At 37.4% G+C, this 22,421-nt stretch overlaps 1 protein-coding gene across 2 annotated transcripts in view; it reads right to left on the reverse strand.

The window, feature by feature from the left end:
• LOC124607004 overlaps positions 1-17,931 on the reverse strand; it is a 70,681-nt gene extending 52,750 nt beyond the window's left edge. Inside the window, exon 1 of one of the 2 annotated variants that reach the window (XM_047139153.1) lies at positions 17,866-17,931. In XM_047139153.1, coding sequence (XP_046995109.1) covers positions 17,866-17,918 — 53 coding nt within the window. In that variant the 5' untranslated portion in view covers positions 17,919-17,931. Of the gene's footprint in view, positions 1-3,960; positions 4,425-17,865 lie in introns of those variants that run through there. The other variant, XM_047139152.1, reaches the window with a different exon arrangement.
• Between the last annotated feature and the right edge of the window lie 4,490 nt (positions 17,932-22,421).

Below are 22,421 nucleotides of genomic sequence, written 5' to 3' on the forward strand. Positions count from 1 at the left end.
ACATGTAGTATGACAAACTGCAGTCAGAATTCTCAGAGCATAGCATGCTGTAGCGATTCTGTTACTAAGTATTTTAATATGTTCTTCCCACTTTAACTGACTGTCAACATGCATACCAAGAAATTTTGTGTAGTCTACACATTCTATAGTTTCATCGTTTAACTTAAAGTTGTTAAAGTGTGGTTTTTTGCAGACATAGAAGTTAACAGCATTTGTTTTTTTAAGATTTAGTGTTAGTTTATTATTGGATGCCCACTCACGTACACTGTTTAGTGTTTGTTCGGCTTTTTCTTTTAGTGCATCTGGTGATTTGTCACTGATTAGAACATTTGAGTCATCTGCAAACAATATTGTTTGTCCATGCTTGATGCTCTGTGGGAAGTCGTTTATGTAAATGAGGAATAGTACTGGGCCAAGGACACTACCCTGTGGGACACCTATATTTACATAATTTGGGTCTGAAGTATACTTTACAAGGGTCAACAGAAACCTTCGATCTTACTTGTCGGCTTTGACCCGTGACGTAAGCGTGTTGTGTGACGTCATTACGGCGCGGAGTTTGTTTTGCGATTGTGGCGTGTTTGTAGATGTCTTGTTTTTGTTTGTGGTGCTCTCTGGTGGTGTGTTCATGGTTTTCGTTTGTTTTAATTTAATGCTCATTGCTGTACGTCGGGTGAGTTTGTTATTGAGTGTATTTGGTTGTGGTTTTTTGTTCAGGAATGGATATGAAAGACACCGTTAGAAGTTATCAAGTTCTTACAACTATTCGGTTTAATCGCCGAAGTTGTTGATCGGACGCTTCTGTATTTCCCGCGTGCGTGTGTGCATTTGTGTGTGATTGTGGTGGCCAATCTAGTTTGTGGGGCTGGAACTTTTTTGAGGTAAGTTCCTTTTTTTTTTTGTTTTTGATGTATGTTTTGTGTCAACAGAAACATCCGATCTCACGCGTCGGCTTTGACCCGTGACGTTAGGGACCTACACATTGATCTGTAGCGTAGCCCTGAATACGAGGTTAGGTTGGGAGGTTTTTTTTTGGCGGGGGGGAGGTCAGGGGGGGGCGCAGCCCCCCCCTGCCTGGCCTCGAGTACCACTTGTTTATTATTATCTTTGTTCGATCGTAATTTATGTGATTGGGAGCTGTTGTAGATGTATGTAGGTGTAAGGGAAGTGTTGGTTTTTTAGGTTGGTGTTGGGGGATGTGATCGGTAGGTTCTGTTGAGTTATATAGGTCAACGGAAGTGTTCGATCGTAATTTATGTGATTGGGAGCTGTTGTAGATGTATGTAGGTGTAAGGGAAGTGTTCGTTTTTTTTTTTTTTTGTATTGGAGGATGTGATCGGTAGGTTCTGTTGAGCTATATAGGTCAAGGGAAGTGTCCGATTCTGGATAGGAATGTGTTTTTTGGCATTTGGTCAGTTTTGTGATGTTGATTTATTTTGTTGTTTTGCGTGGTTTTGTATGGCGGTCGGTGGCTACATTTGTGTATATTTAGTTTGTCCCCACCCAAAAACCCCCAATTTCCCACGCTTGTCCCGTTAGAGTCATTAGGCTTTTTGTGAAACTTGTGTATTTCAGTGTTTATAATACGTATGCGATGTTTTTATATCCGCCATATTGGAATTGTCGTTTATAGTCGTTTCCGCTACATTTGTGACGTCATGGGTCAAAGCCGACGGGTAAGATCGGACGCTTCTGTATTTCCCTTTACAATATAGTTTGAGCAACTTGAAATATGTGAGATTTCAGTTATCTGTCTTCTATTTTTTAGATATGACTGGAACCACTTTTTCACAAGTCCCCTAATTCCAAGTTCATCTAACTTATTTAACAATATGTTGTGGTCTACTGTATCAAATGCTTTAGTTAGATCAAGAAATATACCTGTTGTGTAGTTCCCTTTATCTAATGCTTCTAGAATGTGTTTTGTGAGGTGTGCTGTTGCTGATTCTGTGCTTTTCCCTGATCGAAATCCAAACTGGTCAACAGACAGTAAGTTGTATTTATTTAAATAATTGATTAGCCTATCTTTCATAATAGTTTCTAATATTTTTGCAAAGCATGATAGTAGAGAAATTGGCCTATAATTTTCAATTATTCCTGCATCACCTTTTTTGAAGAGAGGTAGTAATTTCGCATATTTTAAATAGTCTGGAAAGTAGCCCTGCTTGAAAGATTGATTTATAATATCAACTAAAAGTGGAAGTAGGTTCTTGATACAGTCCTTAATTATAAAAATGGGGACTTCATCCAGACCAGCTGAGTTTTTGTTTTTCAGTTTGCTGACTGCTTTATAGACTTCTTCCTGTGTTGTAGGGAATAACACCATTGAGTGTGATACACCATTATTTGGCTTTTTGACCTGAGGGGCTGTTAGAAAATTTTCCTGTAATTTTATTCCTATGCTACTAAAATAATCATTTATATAGTTTGCCAAATATATTGGGTCTTTTATTAAAGTCCCTTCCTCTTTGATTTTCAAGTTTGACAGATTCATTTTCCTGGTACCAGTTTCCTGCTTCACAATCTTCCATACTGCCTTATTTTTGTTTTCAGCAGAGTGCACTATTTTGGAGTTATGAGCTCTCTTTGCTGCAAACAATATTTTCCTATATGTTTTCCTATATCTTTTATAAAAGAGTGAGAAAGCAGGATTAGTTTGGCTGTGTTTAATGGAGCTCAGGTACTTTAGTGTTTCAGATGATTTTTTGATTCCTTTTGTGACCCACTTGCTTTTTCCTGCTGTTGGTAATGGACATAATACTTTAGGAAATGTTTCTTCAAAATTTAATTTAAACAATGTCATGAAATTTTTGAATTTTTCATTTGCATCTACCTCTGAGTATACTGAGTCCCATGTTTGTCCTGCTATCTGTTTGGCAAACTCATGTCTATTTTTTTTAGAAAAAAATCGTCTGTAAATATGCATTTTCTTTGTTTCTTTTGGAGCCACTTTTATATTAATGATCTGAGCTGAGTGATCAGATAATCCTAGCTCTGCTACCACCACCTCACAGTTTTCTTTGCCTAAATCTGTTAATACCTGATCAACAGCTGTCTTTGAGTATTTTGTTATTCTGGTTGCACTGTTAACCATTGGAACTAAATTGAAACTTTGAGCAAGACTTTGTAATGAGTCCCATGTAGAATCAGGATTCAGTTTATCCACATTTAGGTCTCCACATATGAGAATGTGGTTCTTTGGAGTGGATATCTTGTCAAGAACATGATTAAGTTTGGAGAAGAAGATACTGAAGTCTCCACTAGGAGATCTGTATATACATAAGATAATCAAATTCCTACACCTGTATTGGTCCCTGATTTCAACTGCTGCCAGTTCAAAATGTTGCTCTTCACTGATTACACATAAATCGCTTCTGGTCTTATACTGATAATTTTGTTTTACACAAATACAACACCCTCCACACTTCATAGAAGTCCTACAGTATGCACACGCTAAATTATAAGACTGCAAGACTAACTGATTAATTTCAGCCTCATTGCACCAATGCTCAGTGAGACAAACAACTGAGCACTCTGTAGACTCCAGCTCCACTTCTAGCTGTTGGGTCTTATTTGCTAGGGAACATATATTTTGGTGAACAACTGTTAAGTAATTTTTTCCACCGCTATTTGCATTCCCACTTTTTTTCGTTTTAATGTCGTTCTGTTTTGGTTCAACTGCTTCCTTATTACGATTACACTCACGTTTTTTGTTTGCATATGTTATTCTTGGATAGTCACCCCCTGCAGACCGTATTAGTTTCCCTTATTTTTTATAATTTTACATAAATCCAGGAGCATTTTACTGAAAGTCATTGCACCTAGTCTGTTTAGGTGCAGGCCATCCCTACCCAGACATTTGTCGTCGAGAAATTTATTTGGGTCAACAAACACAACACCAAGTTCGTCGCACTGTTCCCTAATGCCGGTGTTTATTTTGTTTGTATACGCGTTACTCACCGATCTTCTTTGTAGAATTCCGTTGATAACAATTCTGGAGCTTGTAAACAAACCTTTGGCTGACCGAATTACATTACGAATATCATTTATGATTTCTTCTTGTCTGCTGCTTCTAATAGAGTTTGTCCCTACGTGAATTATCACGCCTTTAAAATTTGTGTTGGAATCATTGTTGTTTTGGTTGGATTTTTCCGTGTTCCTAATGTTGTTGAAATGTTTCACAATCTGCTGTGGTCGGATTCCAGGGCGAACATCGACTTTACAGTTCGGAACCACTACATTTTTTAACATGGAATCGCCGATAACAAAGAAATCACTTTTGTCGATCTGTTTTGCTGGATTTCTTTCACATTTATCTTTTTTCTTATACGTCACAGTTTTCCACTTATATTTGCTTACAGATTTACCGCACGAATCGTTTTCCGCCACTGTTTTCACTGGGATTTGCATATGCGAGTTTACACAGGTTTGTTTACTTCCCAATAACGGAGTTTGCACGCGCGAGTTTATTGAATTTCCACATGTTTCGCTTTCTGCCATTGTTTTTGCGGGAATATGCACATGTAAGTTTTCAAGGTTTTGTTTTTTGCTCGCGAACGGAGTTTGCACAAAAGAGTCCTCACATTTGTTTGTTTTGTTCTGTAATGGGTTTCCACATACGCAGCTTGCCGATTCACTTTTTAGCTTTACGTTTTCTTCTTACAGAGACTGAATCTCTTTTTTGAGAGTTCCGATATCACTTTGTAACACTTTAATTATTTCTTCTTTTGACTTTATGGTACTTACAAGTTCTGATGTTTCCCACTGCAAACAGTCGGTGCATGTCCACGGAACTTCGTCACTAATGAATTTCAGGTTCACTTTTGCGCACTTCTCATGAAGCCAAAAATTGCACTTTACGCATAAGATTTCTTTTATCACACGTTTTCTGCATTGCTTACATGTAGAACCGCTGATTTTTTCCTTTTTTGTAGAGACAGACGTGTCGTTACACTTTTCATTCGGCGCCATCTTGTCCCTACTCCACTGAATGTCATCCAAACTTCATACATCTGTGTAATGTGGAAATAAATCTTTTCATGAGTTAACCACAGTGGTGTCCCTGAAAAAATTACTAAATATCGTGTCGGTAAAGTTGTCTCTGAACTTGCTGAGAAAATCATTGCCTCATTTCCATTTGATTGTTTACAAGTAGACTTAAGCTGTGAACACTAATAGCAGTTTATAAAAGTGATGAAAAGTTTGACAATAAAAACTTCAGACCACTGTCACTGTCACCTGTATATTAACAAATAATTGAAAGAACAATGTATGATAAATTGCTAGACTTCCTAAACAAAAACAAAGGTCTTTTAAATGCACAAAATGATTTCAGAGAAGACAAATCTAAGCAAACAACTCTCTTCAATTTCCTAAAAGTCATTTACAAAAGTTTTGAGGATAATGAACAAATCTATAAATTTTTTTGAACTTTTTAAAAACTTTTGACCTTATAAGTCATGATCTACTACCATTAAAACCATTTTGGTGTTTCCTATTATTTATCTGATAGGGCAGAAAGAGCATAAATTTTTCAGGAAGATAAAGTGTACAATTCTGAATATAAAAAAGTCAACTATGGGGTGCTCCAGCGTTCAGTATGGGCCCCATTGATGTTTGGTTTTTTTAATTGACTATCTACCACAACAGATTTCAACAGCAGATACTGTATTATTTGCTGATGATTTGAGCCACTTTATGAAAGGAAAGAATGATTATGAGCTGCAGCAGGAACAAAACAGTAGAAGTAGTAGAAAAATGGTTTAAAGATAACTGTTAATGATAAGAAAACTGTACAGATGAACTTCAACTACATCAGAAATAAAACTAAAACCAATGTACATTTTACAACGGAGAATTGCCATATTCAGCAAAAGAATCATACAAAATTTTCAAGTTATGGGTGGATGTATATCCAACATGGGAAAACTTGTATAAATGCTTAACAAAAGGTTATGCAAATTCTGACACAAACTAAGAATGCTCAAATATTGTTGCAATGCTGAAACAGTGTTAAATGTTTATTATGCCCATGTTCATGGTCTACTGTGGTATGGTATACTATTCTGGGAAAAAAAAAACATTACTGCACAGCAGTCTTTCGAACTTTAAATGAAAGCAGTAAGATTAGCAAAAAGTGTTGCTTGCAGACAACCATGACGATGTATTTTAAGAATTACAAACCTGACCCTGTTATTAATACACTCCTGGAAATTGAAATAAGAACACCGTGAATTCATTGTCCCAGGAAGGGGAAACTTTATTGACACATTCCTGGGGTCAGATACATCACATGATCACACTGACAGAACCACAGGCACATAGACACAGGCAACAGAGCATGCACAATGTCGGCACTAGTACGGTGTATATCCACCTTTTGCAGCAATGCAGGCTGCTATTCTCCCATGGAGACGATCATAGAGATGCTGGATGTAGTCCTGTGGAACGGCTTGCCATGCCATTTCCACCTGGTGCCTCAGTTGGACCAGCGTTCGTGCTGGACGTGCAGACTGCGTGAGACGACGCTTCATCCAGTCCCAAACATGCTCAGTGGGGGGACAGATCCGGAGTTCTTGCTGGCCAGGGTACTTGACTTACACCTTCTAGAGCACGTTGGGTGGCACGGGATACATGCGGACGTGCATTGTCCTGTTGGAACAGCAAGTTCCCTTGCTGGTCTAGGAATGGTAGAACGATGGGTTCGATGACGGTTTGGATGTACCGTGCACTATTCAGTGTCCCCTCGACGATCACCAGTGGTGTACGGGCAGTGTAGGAGATCGCTCCCCACACCATGATGCCGGGTGTTGGCCCTGTGTGCCTCGGTCGTATGCAATCCTGATTGTGGCGCTCACCTGCACGGCGCCAAACATGCATGCGACCATCATTGGCACCAAGGCAGAAGCGACTCTCATCGCTGAAGACGACACGTCTCCATTCGTCCCTCCATTCACGCCTGTCGCGACACCACTGGAGGCGGGCTGCACGATGTTGGGGTGTGAGCGGAAGACGGCCTAACGGTGTGCGGGACCGTAGCCCAGCTTCATGGAGACGGTTGCGAATGATCCTTGCCGATACCCCAGGAGCAACAGTGTCCCTAATTTGCTGGGAAGTGGCGGTGCGGTCCCCTACAGCACTGCGTAGGATCCTACGGTCTTGGCGTGCATCCGTGCGTCGCCGCGGTCCGGTCCCAGGTCGACGGGCACGTGCACCTTCCGCCGACCACTGGCGACAACATCGATGTACTGTGGAGACCTCACACCCCACGTGTTGAGCAATTTGGCGGTACGTCCACCCGGCCTCCCGCATGCCTACTATACGCCCTCGCTCAAAGTCCGTCAACTGTACATACGGTTCACGTCCACGCTGTCGCGGCATGCTACCAGTGTTAAAGACTGCGATGGAGCTCCGTATGCCACGGCAAACTGACTGACACTGACGGCGGCAGTGCACAAATGCTGCGCAGCTAGTGCCATTCGACGGCCAACACCACGGTTCCTGGTGTGTCCGCTGTGCCGTGCGTGTGATCATTGCTTGTACAGCCCTGTCGCAGTGTCCGGAGCAAGTATGGTGGGTCTGACACACCGGTGTCAATGTGCTCTTTTTTCCATTTCCAGGAGTGTATTTATATTTGAAAGTACCTGTTTCATTAAGAGTTATCAGCAGTTTTCAACTCTGAACAGTGAGATAAATAAGCATTAAACAAGGATGATTTTCATAGGGATGTACACACAATGTCAGTATATCAGGGCTGTGGATTATAAAAAGCAAAAGTTCTCTACAAAGCACTACTAAGTAAAATCCAAAGAACAACAAACTTAAATAATTTAAAAGAAAACTGAAAGATCCACTAATAATTAATAGCTTGTAGAACGTTATTGAATATTTACGAGAAAGCATGGACCACATTCTACTACAAGAAGAACAGCAGAAATGATGCACAAGACTACCATCCTGTTTCAGTGACATCCAGTTATCATAGAATCTTAGAACTTATTCTGTGCTCAAACATAATGAGTTGCTGGGGTTAGACAGAAATGGGGAAATACCACAAGAAATGCATGCTTGAACGTAATGCAGATGCTATCCAAGCTTGCAGGTTTTTCTGTTGTTTTTGACCACGAGCAATGACCTCAGCATGTTGCAAGTGTCAGTCACTGTCAGAACAGTGTTATGTGTTCTTGTAAGTGCATTATACTGGAGCTAAGTGAATTTGAACATGGGTAAATTGTTGGTGCTTGTATGGTTGATGATTAGTAACCAAGAGAGCCAAAGTGTTTGGTGTTTCAAGAGGCACTGTATTGAAGATTTATACTGCATACAGGAAAAGCACAGTAACGTCATCCACTAATTGAGAATGCAGATGAAAGTGTGTGTTGAGTGACCATGACAGATAGTCATTGAAGGAGACTGAGACAAAAAGTAAGAAGACTATAGCTGTAAGAGTCACTGCAGAACTGAATGTTACACTTGCAAATCCTGCCAGCATCAAAACGACATGCAGGGAGCTCCATAACTGGGAACTGCAGGATGAGCAAAAATTCCAAAACCATTCATCATTTATGCAAATGCATTTAACTGGAAAAAGTGGTGTCAGAGCTATAAAACCTGGCCTATGGAGCAATGGAAGAGTGTCATTTGGTTGGAAACGAACATGGAACGAATGCAATAAGGCTGAAAGTCGCGTGGCCTGTCACGTGACTCTCGCTCCGCCTACTGCTCGAGTTTCATCTGCCTCCTGCACTCAGTCTGCCCGTGGCGTCTGTTTCAAGTAGTTGACGTTTTGTCTGTGCGTCGGAAAATGTTGAGTGTACAGAAAGAACAGCGTGTTAACATCAAATTTTGTTTCAAACTAGGAAAATCTGCAAGTGAAACGTTTGTAATGTTACAACAAGTGTACGGCAATGATTGTTTATCGCGAACACAAGTGTTTGAGTGGTTTGAAGATGGCCGCGAAGACACCAGTGATGACACTCACACTGGCAGACCATTGTCAGCAAAAACTGATGCAAACATTGAAAAAATCGGTAAACTTGTTTGACAAGATCGCCGTTTAACAATCAGAGCAGTGTCTGAGTTAACAGGAGTTGACAAGGAACAAGCCAGTAAGGTAAATGCATTATTTCTTGACTTCTGAAAAGCTTTTGATACAGTACTGCTCCAGTGCCTGTTAATGAAAGTATGAACATTCAGGATATCAAACAACATTTGTGTCAGGATCAAGAATCCTGGTAGGAAGAATACAGCTTGTTATCTTGGTTGGAGACTCATTGACAGATGAAGGAGTAAATTCAATCATGTCCCAAGGAAGTGTGCTGGGGCCCTTGTTGATCAAAAATGGCTCTGAGCACTATGGGACTCAACTGCTGAGGTCATTAGTCCCCTAGAACTTAGAACTAGTTAAACCTAACTAACCTAAGGACATCACAAACATCCATGCCCGAGGCAGGATTCGAACCTGCGACCGTAGCGGTCTTGCGGCTCCAGACTGCAGCGCCTTTAACCGCACGGCCACTTCGGCCGGCCTTGTTGTTAATGCTGTATATTAATGGCTGAGCAGACAATATTAATAGTGAACTCAGACTTTTTGCAGATGGTGTAGTTATCTATAATGAAGTACTGTCAGAATGCAGCTGTACAAATATTCAGTTAGATCTTGATAAGATTTGAAAGTGGTTTGAAGACTGGCAACTTACTTTAAACATTAAGATACAAAAAACAGCACATTTCACAAAACATGAAAACAAAAGTTTTCTATGACTACAGTATTATTGAGTCACAGATGGAACCAGTCATCAGCCAGCCAGTATTGCCCTGTGGTTCTAGGCGCTTCAGTCTGGAACCGCACGACCGCTATGGTCACAGGTTCGAAACCTGCCTCGGGCATGAATGTGTGTGGTGTCCTTAGGTTAGTTAGGTTTAAATAGTTCTAAGTTCTAGGGGACTGATGACCTCAGATGTTGAGTCCCATAGTGCTCAGAGCCATTTGAACCAATTTTGAACCAGTCATCTCATACAAATATCTGTTTGTAAGAGTTTGTATGGATGTTAAATGCAATACCCACACAGATAGATCAGGTGGTAGACCTTGGTTCAGTGGTAGAATGCTGGGAAAATGCAATGTGTTTACAAAGGAAGTTATTTACAAACATTCAAGCGGCCCTTTCTAGAAACTTGGTCATATGTATGAGGCCCTTACCAAAGAGAACTAAAAGGGGATATTGAATCTGTATGCAGATTGGCAGCGCAAATGGACTCAGGTTTCTTTGAGGCACAAAAGTATATTACTCAGATGCTGTACGACCTGAACTGACAGACACTTCAAAGTAGATGCCAACTATCTCATGAAAGCCTACTTACAAAGTTTCAAGAAGAGTAGGCTATTAAGTAAGGATTTAGAAACATATTACATCTTCCTACCTATCTCTCCCAAAGGATTAGATGAATTACACCACACACAGAGACATTTAAGCAGTCATTCTTCCTACACTCCATACACAAATGGAATCAGAAAAATACAGGGGGGACATACCCTACACCATGCACTACACATTGACTTGTAGAGTACAGGTATTGATGTAGACATGGACAAGTACTCCCAATGGGACATCTGCAGCACATTTCTCAAAATCAGTTGTACAGTATCTCAGTGAAACCTATCCTGGTGGTTTGATCAACCATAACAATCCAGAATGAATTTTCACTCTGCAACAGAGTGTGTGCTGATTTGAAACTTCCTGGGAAATTAAATCTGTGTGCCAAACAGGGACTCAAGTCTGTAAACTTCCGTGAAGGCAAAGGTTCCAGGTTTGAGCCCCTTTTATTACATTTCCTTGAAGGTTGTCTGACATTTCTCCACCACTGGAGCAGGTTAAACAACAGCCTAGAAACAAGGGAAGAGTAGCTTACACTTTTGAAATGGACATGCTTGCAGTAAAGATAAAAATTGAGTCTCAATCAGCAAAACAACATCTGCACGCGTAAACAACAAATCCTACTGAATGAAGTGAAGGATTTTTTCAACATTATTAGTAAAAGAATTTGATGATAAAACATGACAAGTGACTGTCTAATAATTTACTGATTTAAGCACAATTATTGTTCTTGATAGTTTTAAAGAAGTTGTCTCAGAAACCACTGAAAATAGAACATATATTTACATGAGGTTTCCATACAGAATGGTTAATGGTTAAGTCACTTTCCTCTCAAAACACTCATTATTTCTTGGCAACTTGTGTGTAGCTGGACTATTAATATTTGATATATTGTGTTGTACTGTTCCCTATCAGGTTTTTCCTGGTCCAGAGGAATTAATCATGAGATTTATGGCAAGAACGAAAAGTCATTTGAAGGCAAGTTACAGACCACGTTTTCCATCCAGGGCCATTATCAAGGATTTTTTTAAGCATTTAAAAGTCTGGATATAGTTTCAAAAATATGTTGGTCATTTATCACTCTTCAGATTGACACAGAAATAATATTCCTTCTAGTGACCAGCATACCAAGTGAGAGAATATAACAGTTACAAGGTGTAACAATTTTTATTTGTAAAATTTTGTTGACGATATTGAAAGGAGTGCAGAAAGTAAAGAAGCAAGCTCTACCACAGCTCATAGACTGCTACAGGAAGAAAAGTAGTGTGGAGGGGGTAGGCTGCATCTCCTGGACACAGAGTAGCCTCTATCCTGCCACTTCCTGTTTGGTGCCAAGAATTCATCCTCATTGTGGATAGTGAGCTTCCTTTTTCACGAAGTTAGCGTAGGTAGTACACACAAAAGACCACAAATTGCTTCATCACTCACTCTAAAACATGAAGCCTGAACACAGCACAATTAAATGAAATATGGTATTCAACAACAATGGCTACTACAATGATTTTGCACATGTTATTGTTTCATTTCTAAAATTAGCAGTGACACAACTTATTAGCGGCCTAAAGTTTCTCACCTTATAGATTCTTACTGAAGCAGAACAAGCAGGTGAAAAAATACTGGGAGATTTCCACAGTTAAGAAAAGCCTAACATATTGTAAAGCATGTGAAAGCAATTGTAATAACAACATTGCTACATCTGTCCCACAGAAACCAGAGCCAAAAGCTACAATTGAATTGTAAAATATGAAAAGTTTCTTTCAGGAAACTTGTCAATTATGTTCAGGTAATGAATATGATTTGGTGGTGTTGGCATTAGATTCATCTGTTCTGTCAGCGTACATAATTTTTAGACTGCAGAATGGGAGAACACATTCAGCAATTGGAAATGAAACAAAGAACACAACAGTCGAGAATAGCAATTATTATTAACTGTGTGTGTATGATGTATTATCTAATAACAAACAATCCTTAATAACAGTCTGCTTACGTAACATAAGTCAGATGGATAGATTACTACTCACCAAATAGAAGAGACGGTGAGTCACAGACAGGCACAATGAAAAGACTGTTATATGCTCAGGCTTTTGGCCAAAAGATCTTCTTTCAAAGTGGTAAAGATACTCATGTTTATAAAAGCAAAACTTACACATACATAACCCCTGCCTCTAGCTACTGTGGCCAGACTGTGAGCTGCAACTGCATCCGATGGGAGCAGCAGTCTGTTGTGGGTGGTGGGGAGAGGGAGGGATAGGAGGGCAGGAGGGGGGGGGGGGAGAGCTGCTTGTGGAAGTGTGCAGGGATATGATGGGGACACAATAGGGATGATAGGTGCAGTTGGGCGGTTTGGGGGGAGGAGGGGGGAAGGGAAAATGATAGATGTAGAGAAATCAAGAAAGATTAGTAGATGCATTGGTGAAACTGACGGCTGTGTAGTTCTGAGTTAGAGAAGGGAAGGGGATGGTAGGGTTACAGGAACATAGGATATATTGCAGGGAGGGTTACCACATGTGCATTTCAGAAAATCTGATGGTGTTGGGAAAGATCAGATGGCATAGGCTGTGAAGCTGTCATTGAAGTAAAGCACAATATGTTCAGCAGCATGTTCAGCAACTGGGTGGTCCAGTTGGTTTTTGGCCAAAGTTTGTCAGTGGTCATTCATGTGGACAGACAGCATCTAAGTTCTCATGCCCATACAGAAAGCAGCACAGTGGTTACAGCTTGTTTGTAGATTACACGACTGCTTTCACAGTTAGCTCTGTCCTTAGTGAGTTAGGAGATGCCTGTGACTGGACTGGAATAAATAGTGGTGAGGGGATAAATGGGACAGGTCTTGCAGCTATGTCTATTTCTAGGGATATGAACAGTAAGGCACGGTATTGGGAGCAGGGGTGGGATAGGGACTGACAAGGATATTGAATAGGTATGGCGGGTGACAGTATACCACCGTGTGAGGGGTGGGAAGGATAGTGGGCAGGGTGTTTCTCATTTCAGGGCATCGCAAGAGTTATTTGAAACACTGGTTGAGAATGTGATCCAGTTGCTCCGGTCATGGGTGATACTAAGTCATGAAGGAGTGCTGTTTTGTGGCCAGATGGTGGGTATTTGGGGGGCAGTAGGTGACTGGAGATACAACATATGGGACATCTGTTTCTGTACAAGGAAGGGAGAGTGATGTTGGTCTGTGAAAGGCTCAGTGAACCCTTGTTTATGCAGTAATACTGTGAAATATGCTACACCGTTTTACACAATTGCATGATTCATCTATCTGAGCACCTCTAGTTTCCCACTTTGCCCGTATAATGATTGGTTCATGACAAGTTCAGAATTTTTTCATGCACAGTCTGTTTATCCATGGAGCTGGCTTGGTTAACAGATTCTAACTAAGTCATCCAAATGAAACATAACTGATTCATTATCATCAAACAAGAGAAGAAAATAGAACATAGACTTAAAATTATCAAAAATTCAATGCAAAAATTAAAATTCATAAATTGTCAAACAAGTTTGTTCTAATGGAATTAACAGGCAGAACAAGTATAAAAGGTAAAGACAAAATTCTGGAAGCTGCGAAAATGCTCAGGCTTTGAATTCAAATATAATTTGTTGACATCATGACATTATTGCTCAGATGCAAACAATGTTAAAACTATGATGTGATAATTAAATAAGAGTGAAAAATTCTCTTGTTGACCAAAACATAGTGTGCTCTCAAGCTAAGCTGATTTTTGAGAGACTGAAAGAAGAAAATGGGGAGGCAGACAAAGATGAAGTGTTTAAAGTTAATAATGGTTGATTTAGCCAATTCAGAGGTCATTGTAATTGGCATAGCATCCCAGAAAGTGGAGAAGCAGCAAGTGGAAGAGGATGTCTAAAAGAACTTTTTTGTGCTTGAAGAGAGAACCTTTCCCGGCTTTAAAGTGGGAAAAGATTGACTGACAGTGAAGGCCGGTGCAAATACATCAGATAATTGTAAATTAAAATTTATCACTCAGGAAATCCAAGAGCTTTAAAAATATATTTAAAGCTGGGTTGCCTGTGATCTGGAAGTTGAATGACAAAGCTTGGGTGGCAGTTTTCCTTTTTGAGGACTGATTTGACCATTTCTTCATACCTGAAGTTGAACATTATTGCCAATTAATACAAATCCCATTTATAGTAATTCTATTAATTGAGGACACACTGTGTCATCCTCCTGTTACTCCAATTATTTATGACCCATGTGTGAAAGTTGTATTTTTGCCACTCAATACAATGAGCCTGCTTTAATGAATGGACTAGGGAATCAACAATACGAGAGAAGGGAAGTTGCTACTCACGACATAGCAGAGATGCTGAGCCGTGATAGGCACAATAAAAAGTTTCACACAAACATAGCTTTTGGCGATTAAGGCCTTTGTCAGCAGTAGACACACATACACACATGCACACACACACTCATGCAAGTGCAACTTGCACACACATCTGCAGTCTCAGAGAGCTGTGGTGTAGTTTTAGCTCTCTGAGACTGCAGATGTGTGTGCAAGTTGCACTTGCATGAGTGTGTGTGTGTGTGTGTGTGTGTGTGTGTGTGTGTACTTCTGACAAAGGCCTTAATGGCTGAAAGCTATGTTTGTGTGAATCTTTTTATTGTGCCTATCGCGGCTCAGCATGTCCGCTATGTGGTGAGTAGCAACTTTCCTTCTCTCGTATTGTTACATTCCATCCCGGATTTTCCATTGTTGGACTAGGGGATCATTAAGAAATGTCCATCTGAGCATTCTCATAGAACTAAGAGACAAAACAGTGAGCTCTCTACAAAAGATTTTCAGAAGCTATTGAGTGTTTTAGATTCCTTGAGAATCATTGCATAATCATGCAATGAAATTTCACATAAAAACTTTGTCCATTTTTTTACCACTGAAACCCTGATTAGAATGATAATGTGATTGAAGAAGTATATTATCTTGCCAGATAATTAAATTTAGAGGGAGATGGGGACGACATTCAAGAACTGTTGGTTTCACAAAATTGGGAACTGACAATCAATGAGCTTGTAGAAATGCATGAGCAAGAGCAAAACATTGAGCAATCTGGTTCTTTAGACCCAGTTCAATAAGAAGATCAAAGATGGTTGCAAAATTGACACAAGGTCTCAGTTCAATTGAAAATGGTCTACAAATTATAAAAAAATCAACTCCAATGAAATGTAGATTTCTGCTAAAAATGGGGAATGATTTATTAGTGTGCTTTGAGGAAATTTTACATGAGAAGAAGAAAAATTATTTGTTAGATGACGTTGTTACATTTTATGAAGTCTTCTATGTCACAATGATTTCAGTTTACATTATTGCAGTGCATAATACTGTACCGATAAATAATTTGTTTTTGCTGACCATTGTAATAAATTTGATTTACATCGTTATTGCTCTGTCCCATCTGTTGTCTAAATGCGGTGTATTACTGTATTTATAGATGGACTGCTTGTCACTGCAGATATGACAACCATGGGTGGCTAGTCTCTATGGAACGGACGTCTTGGTATGGAATAGGAGGCAGATGTTGAAGTGCAGGTATTGCTGGTGTCTGGTAGGTTTGATATGGAGTGAGGTACTGATGTAGTCATCCTTGAGAATGGGGGGTCAGGATTGACGAAGGTAGCATGTTAGGTTAAGAAGGATAAATTGAAGTGAATAGGGGAGAAGGCGTTGAGTTTCTGGGGGAATATACATGGGGTGTTCTCATCCTTGGTCCAGATCAGTCTGACCTCAGCAGACACAGGCAATGGTCATGTGTGTGTGTGTGTGTGTGTGTGTGTGTGTGTGTGTGTGTGTGTGTGTGTGGACTTGTATTATTGTAATTACACTTAAAATATCTGTGGATAAACATGGATCACTATGTTCACAGTAAGATGAAATTCAGAACAGGACTTCAGTTATTCAATTACCCCATTTGGTTTTATTTTACTTTGCCTCAGAGAAGGGAACTGAGATTACTTTCTGTAATTTAATTAAAACAGCCATAATAACTCCTGACCTATTGCAAAAAATTAAATGGAAAAGCTTTTGACAGTGGAATAAAAGTCATAATGTGACACAATTCATTACAGGAGACTTAATTAATTTCAAATGAAAATGAACCTTCTAGAGGTTTTAGATTATGAAGTCATCATCTATTATGAAGTCATCATCTCATAAGTATTAGTGAAGGGTATGCAATGAATGATATGTTATTATACCTCTGAGACTGGCCATAGATGAAGTTGTTAGAGCAGAGGTCACAACACCAGTAATTTACCTCTGATTCTCTGCTTGAAGTAGGTAGCTAATAAACATAATACATAATACTCCCTAATATTAAATGTGATAGTCACACAAAAATGCAATGAATTAGCCATTAGAATTTACACTGAATCAACTGAAGGTTCTTGGTGAAACATTATAAATTAACTAAATTAGTAATGTACTTGAAAATAGGCTTGTAACCCGAAACCCAGGTTGAGAAGTAACCGTAATAAAATTTGTGAAGCAAGGCAAAAAACATTATTTGTTTAGTTATCCATTAGCCTTTGTTATATTGATTAAATAATTCTTTCAGTAATGAATGACTGTTGACTAACTATGGCATATGTATCGTATTATACTAATAAAATTAATTCCGCCATTCCTGAAACAAATTCAGTTTATGGAGAGAGTGAGTTTAGTTTCATGATTTGTACTACTACATCCACTGTGATTCACAAGAAAATACATTGCAGTGTGCAAGGAATTAATACAAGAGGTTTGTGTTTTCGGACGTTTAGTTCCTGGGAAATGTAGCACTTGAGCTGTCGGATAAGAATGAAAGAGGGAACTGACTCTTACTGTGGTTGGGTAATCATCTTGACATTTGCCTGAAAAGATTTAGGGAAATCATGAGAAACTTAAGATGGTGGGAGGAAAATTTTGAACTTCAAAATGCTGGTATCAACCATCAAATTGACTTAGCAAAATAACAAAAAATCTAATTAAAGGTGGTAAGATTGCTATTTCGAATTCAGAAGTACCATAATTTCACTATATACATTTGAGCCCATAATGATATCTGATTTAGCATACTATTGCTTTCTGCTGGTGTCTGGATGTTTTCTGCTACAATGGCACAAATGTAAAAAGAAAGAAGTATTCATTCAAGTAAAGTGAGCATTAAAAATATTGTTTAAAGAAGTTGACTACACTTCTTTCCAAGGCCTCTTTAAAGATTTGGAATTCTTACTCTCACTTTTCAGTGCATTTACTTTCCGATGGTACTCGTTGCTGGTAATAAATATCAATTTTAAATAAGATGCTGTTTAGGTAACCATGACACAAAACACAGAATCAGTCTGTATGTATACTTTTCTGTTCTAGAGTTCAGATTGGAGTTCTATATTTTGGTGGGAAGGTGTTCCAGTGAACCCACCTCTGAACAAATTACCTGACAATCAAGTTAAGATCAAAGATCCTTATCACTTAGATGAGACTGGCTTCCTCACCTGATAGATGTACTATTAGATTGGCATGAGAATGCACTTGAAATTTCATTCATCTCAGAGATGACATTGGTGTTTTGGTACTGCTCCTGCAAGAAGTTGTATGCCTCATCACCACCCTGGCGCACACCTTCACAGTACACAACACTTTTCATGTCTGGGTCAACCCTGAAAAAACAGCAATGTTGTTCATAACAGATGCACTCAAGTGAGTCACAGTATTAGTACATTAGTAGCTTACTCATTCACTAATGCACACAAAATTACAAACGAAAAAAGTGACTGACAAAGTAGATGAGATCATAAGCTGTGAAAAACAGCAGACTGGACTAGAATGAGGATGGAAAATAGTAGGTATAAAATGCAGCTACCAGCAAGCATTTCATGTGCAGCTCCATTTTATGTGTAATATCAGCCAATTTCCGAATCCATTTCTACCGCATCTTACTTATTTTGATGAAAATAAAATAAAAACGAATTTCATAAACAAAATAAATGTAAACATCAGTAAAACTATATTTTAACCACAAATAAAATTAATTTAAAAAATTCAGAAAATGAAAATTTTAACTGAATATGAAAATAAATGAAAATCAGTAAATTAAAATTTTTTACGTCAATCAAAAAGCCTGCACATGAAAAATAATTAAAATTTCTGGAGAACAAATATTAACATTTTTCATTTTTCATTTTTGTTTTTTAATTTTCTATTATTTTAATATTTCTAATAAATGTTTTCCTTATAAATAATAACAAATAAAAATATGACTAATAAAACTGACAAAAATATTTTTAAGAAACTAAGGGAGAAAAATTTTAATGTAATATTTGTGTTTTAAACCATCTTCAAATACAGAATATTTGAGAAGTAAAACACAAAAAGGGGCTTTTGATTATATGAAAGAATATGGTCATGAATTTATTTTTACTTATCAAGAAAATATTACAGCTATTCAGGAAAAAACAGAAAAGTCAAATTCTCTCCTTTTCATTACTATAAAAACATTTTTGGATCATCTATTATTACATCTTAACTGTGATTATTATGATTTACTCAAAACATATAGTGATTCCAGAACGAGATTTTCACTCTGCAGCAGAGTGTGTGCTGATGTGAAAGTTCCAGGCAGATTAAAACTATGTGCCAGACTGAGACTCGAACTCAGTAGAGCACTTGCCCGAGAAAGGCAAAGGTCCCAATTCGAGTTTCGGTCTGGCACACAGTTTTAATCTATCAGGAAGTTTCATATCAGCGCACACTCCACTGCAGAGTGAAAATATCATTCTGGAAACATCCCCTAGGCTGTGGCTAGGCCATGTCTCTGCAGTATCCTTTCTTTCAGGAGTGCTAGTGTTGCAAGGTTTGCTGGAGAGCTTCTGTAAAGTTTGGAAGGTAGGAGACGAGGTACTGGCAGAAGTAAAGCTGTGAGAACAGGGCGTGAGTCATGCTTGGGTAGCTATAATGGTAGAGCACTTGCCCACGAAAGGTATAGGTCCCAAGTTTGAGTCTCAGTCTGCCGCACAGTTTTAATCTGCCAGAAAGTTTCATATAGTGATTATTGTAATTTGCCACATATAATAAAACGTTATATAGTAGTTTTTGTATTATTCTTTGAAGTTTTTAGAAAAATAAATATAAAAATTTAAGATAATTTTTTAAAATTTTATTTTTTTTATTTTTAACGTTTAACGCCGATGTTTTTTAATGTTTGTGCTTTGTTTAATTTTCGTTTGACCGTTTGTTAACCTTCATTTGATCCTCGTTAAACTTTGTTTGTCTCCAAGATGTCCTTTGATGAACTTTATGAACAGCTGCGTGTAATAGAAAGTAAATAGATATCTGTCCTTCCTACAACAATTTTTCGATGGCAGTGTGAGAAACATTTAAATCTAATTCCTCTGGTAGAATTTCTATAACATTGACGCAAAAATACAGATTTAACTGTTAGTTTTAATTCAAGTTCTAGTGCTGCAGATGTTATTCTTAGATGAGCTGATAAAAATAATGCTGGTGTCGAAATAAAAGACACATTACCATTTGAAGCTAAAATTGTTTTTGAAAATGTAGAAGTTAGAGTAGCTCTTGTTAAATATGATCCTGATTATGAACTAGAATGAGCACAACAAAGATTTAAATATATATTTTATTTTTAGAAGTTCCTCAAAATATAAGTATAAAAATTAAAGAAGTTTTTTTTTAAATCTTCTCTTTATATTCTGTATTGAATATCATAAGTTACACTCTTTTTACCATAAGAAACTATACAAACTGAAGTATCACTTGGGTTTTTATCATTAAAATAGCGTCTAATTTCATATTCTTTTGTATTCCTGTTGAGTGGCAAGCAAATTAATTGTAGATTTTTACTCTGGAATTAGAATTTATCGATCTTATGCAGTCACTTCCGGTGTTGTTGTTGTTAACTATTAATAACTTCTTCTTTATATGGTCTTTGCATACAAAAATTATAATTATTTGTTAAACAGTCATTCAATTTTTCTAATCTAAATGGGGGCTGAAAATGAAGTGTGCTAGAAATAAAACGTGTACTACAAATAAAAAAATATTCGATATGAGAATTTCTTGGAAATAAAATAAAATCACCAAAAAGAACATTTAAATAATAATAATTTTATTACAAATCTAGCAGGTATTATCTACACAAAAGTAGAAAATGTATCAGAAAAATGGTAACAAGTTACAGAACCATTTTGTGACAGTATTACGAGCGTAAAAATAACAAATTTTTATAGACTGTGAAGGAGAACAGGAAACTGAAAATTTCTTGTAAACAAAGAAGGTTGTGGAATTTTATTTAGTTTATTAATTTTAATTAGTTCCTTAAGACTTAGATTTTCTAAATTTCATTTGGCTAGACATGACATGAAAGTAAAAATTTCTATTTTCTTTTGCTAATTTAGAAGCAAGTGCTTCCTTTAATCTTTTGTCTTGACAGTTTAAAAAACTTAATATATTTGGCGAATTACAATAATCCCAAATTTTTGGTAAATCATAATTATCTTAATAAAGATGTAATAATAAAGATCACGATTTTCATGATAATTCACAAATTTTTTTACAGTGAAAAGACAGAGAATTTGATTCTTCTATTTCTTCCCAAATATCTATAACACTTTCTATATAAGTAAAAATAGATTCATAACCATATTATTTCATATAACAGTACCTTCATTACGTTTTTTTACTCCTCAAATATTCTATATTAAAGATGGTTTAAAATAATTTTTATTAATATTACCTTTAATTTTTTCTCTTTTGGTTTATTAAAAATGCTTTTATCAAATTTAAATTTGTCCCACACAGCAGTCATGTATTTATTTATTATAATTTCTGAAATAAAACATTAATTTAAAAAATATAATAATAAAAAAGTATAAATAAAAATAAAGATTAGTAAAAAATTATCAGAAAAAATAATAATGTTAAAATTTATTGTCAAAAAACTTTAATTCTTTTTGTGTGCAGGGATTTTGATTCAGTTAAAAATTTTTAATTAATTGATTTTCATTATTTTCATATTCACCCAAAATTTAAGATTTTTCTGATTTTTAAGCTATTTTTATATTCGGTGAAAATTGTACTTTTATTGTTCTTTTTATTTATTTTTATTTACGAAATTCGTTTTTTTTCTTTTTTTATTGAATTGAATATGAGATGCTGGATGTTGATTTGGATTTCAGCTGATAGCAGATATAAAATGGGGCTGCACACAAAATGTGTGTTGGTAGCCCCATTTTATATCAACTAAATTTGATGATGGCCTTTCCAAATCAATTCCCCTTGTTTCCATTAAAAGCAGTTTAGAGAAACTGTATACAATTTAGATTTGGATGACCCAACAGACTTTTAAACCGTGCTGTCCTTGAGTATGAGTCAGTGCGCTTACCACTATGCCAAGTTTCTGAGTCTGAAAAGGATCTGTGGTGAAGATGATAAACTGCTATCAACATTCATGATTCTGGGGTAGCAGTTATGTCACTTATTCTTATGTCACTGCATATTGGAGCATTCCTATGACTTGATCAATTAGATTGTAATACATATTTTCTAAACCTATACTGCTGGAGTTTCATAGTACTAAGCAACTAATCTGGATTTTTTATGTACATTAACTGCAATGTAGGGGAATGTTGAGGCATACATTTAGGTCTAATATCCTGTCACTTTGTGGGTGAATATGCTATTTTCCAGACTATCCTTGGGATACACTTTCCAATCGGAATTTAAATTTTTGTTCCTATTCACTTCTGATCTGACGCCATTCATAAGTGAGACTAGTTCTTGGAAATTTCCATGGACTACATTAACTTTTCTTTCTCCAAGCTGCCATGATGAATGCGATATCCTATAATGAATGAGGCTGATATTTATCTCTCTGCGTAATAAGAACATAATTTATCAGACATTTGGATGGGATTCTCTACCTTAATACATCCACATGTACACGTCACATGTACTCCTCTACCCTTGTAGTCATTTCCAATGACTGTGCGAGATGGCACTGTGGTTAGCACACTGGACTCGTATTTGGGAGGAT

The sequence above is a fragment of the Schistocerca americana genome, chromosome 3 (genome assembly GCF_021461395.2).
Source record: "Schistocerca americana isolate TAMUIC-IGC-003095 chromosome 3, iqSchAmer2.1, whole genome shotgun sequence".
Taxonomy (NCBI): Eukaryota; Metazoa; Arthropoda; class Insecta; order Orthoptera; family Acrididae; genus Schistocerca; species Schistocerca americana.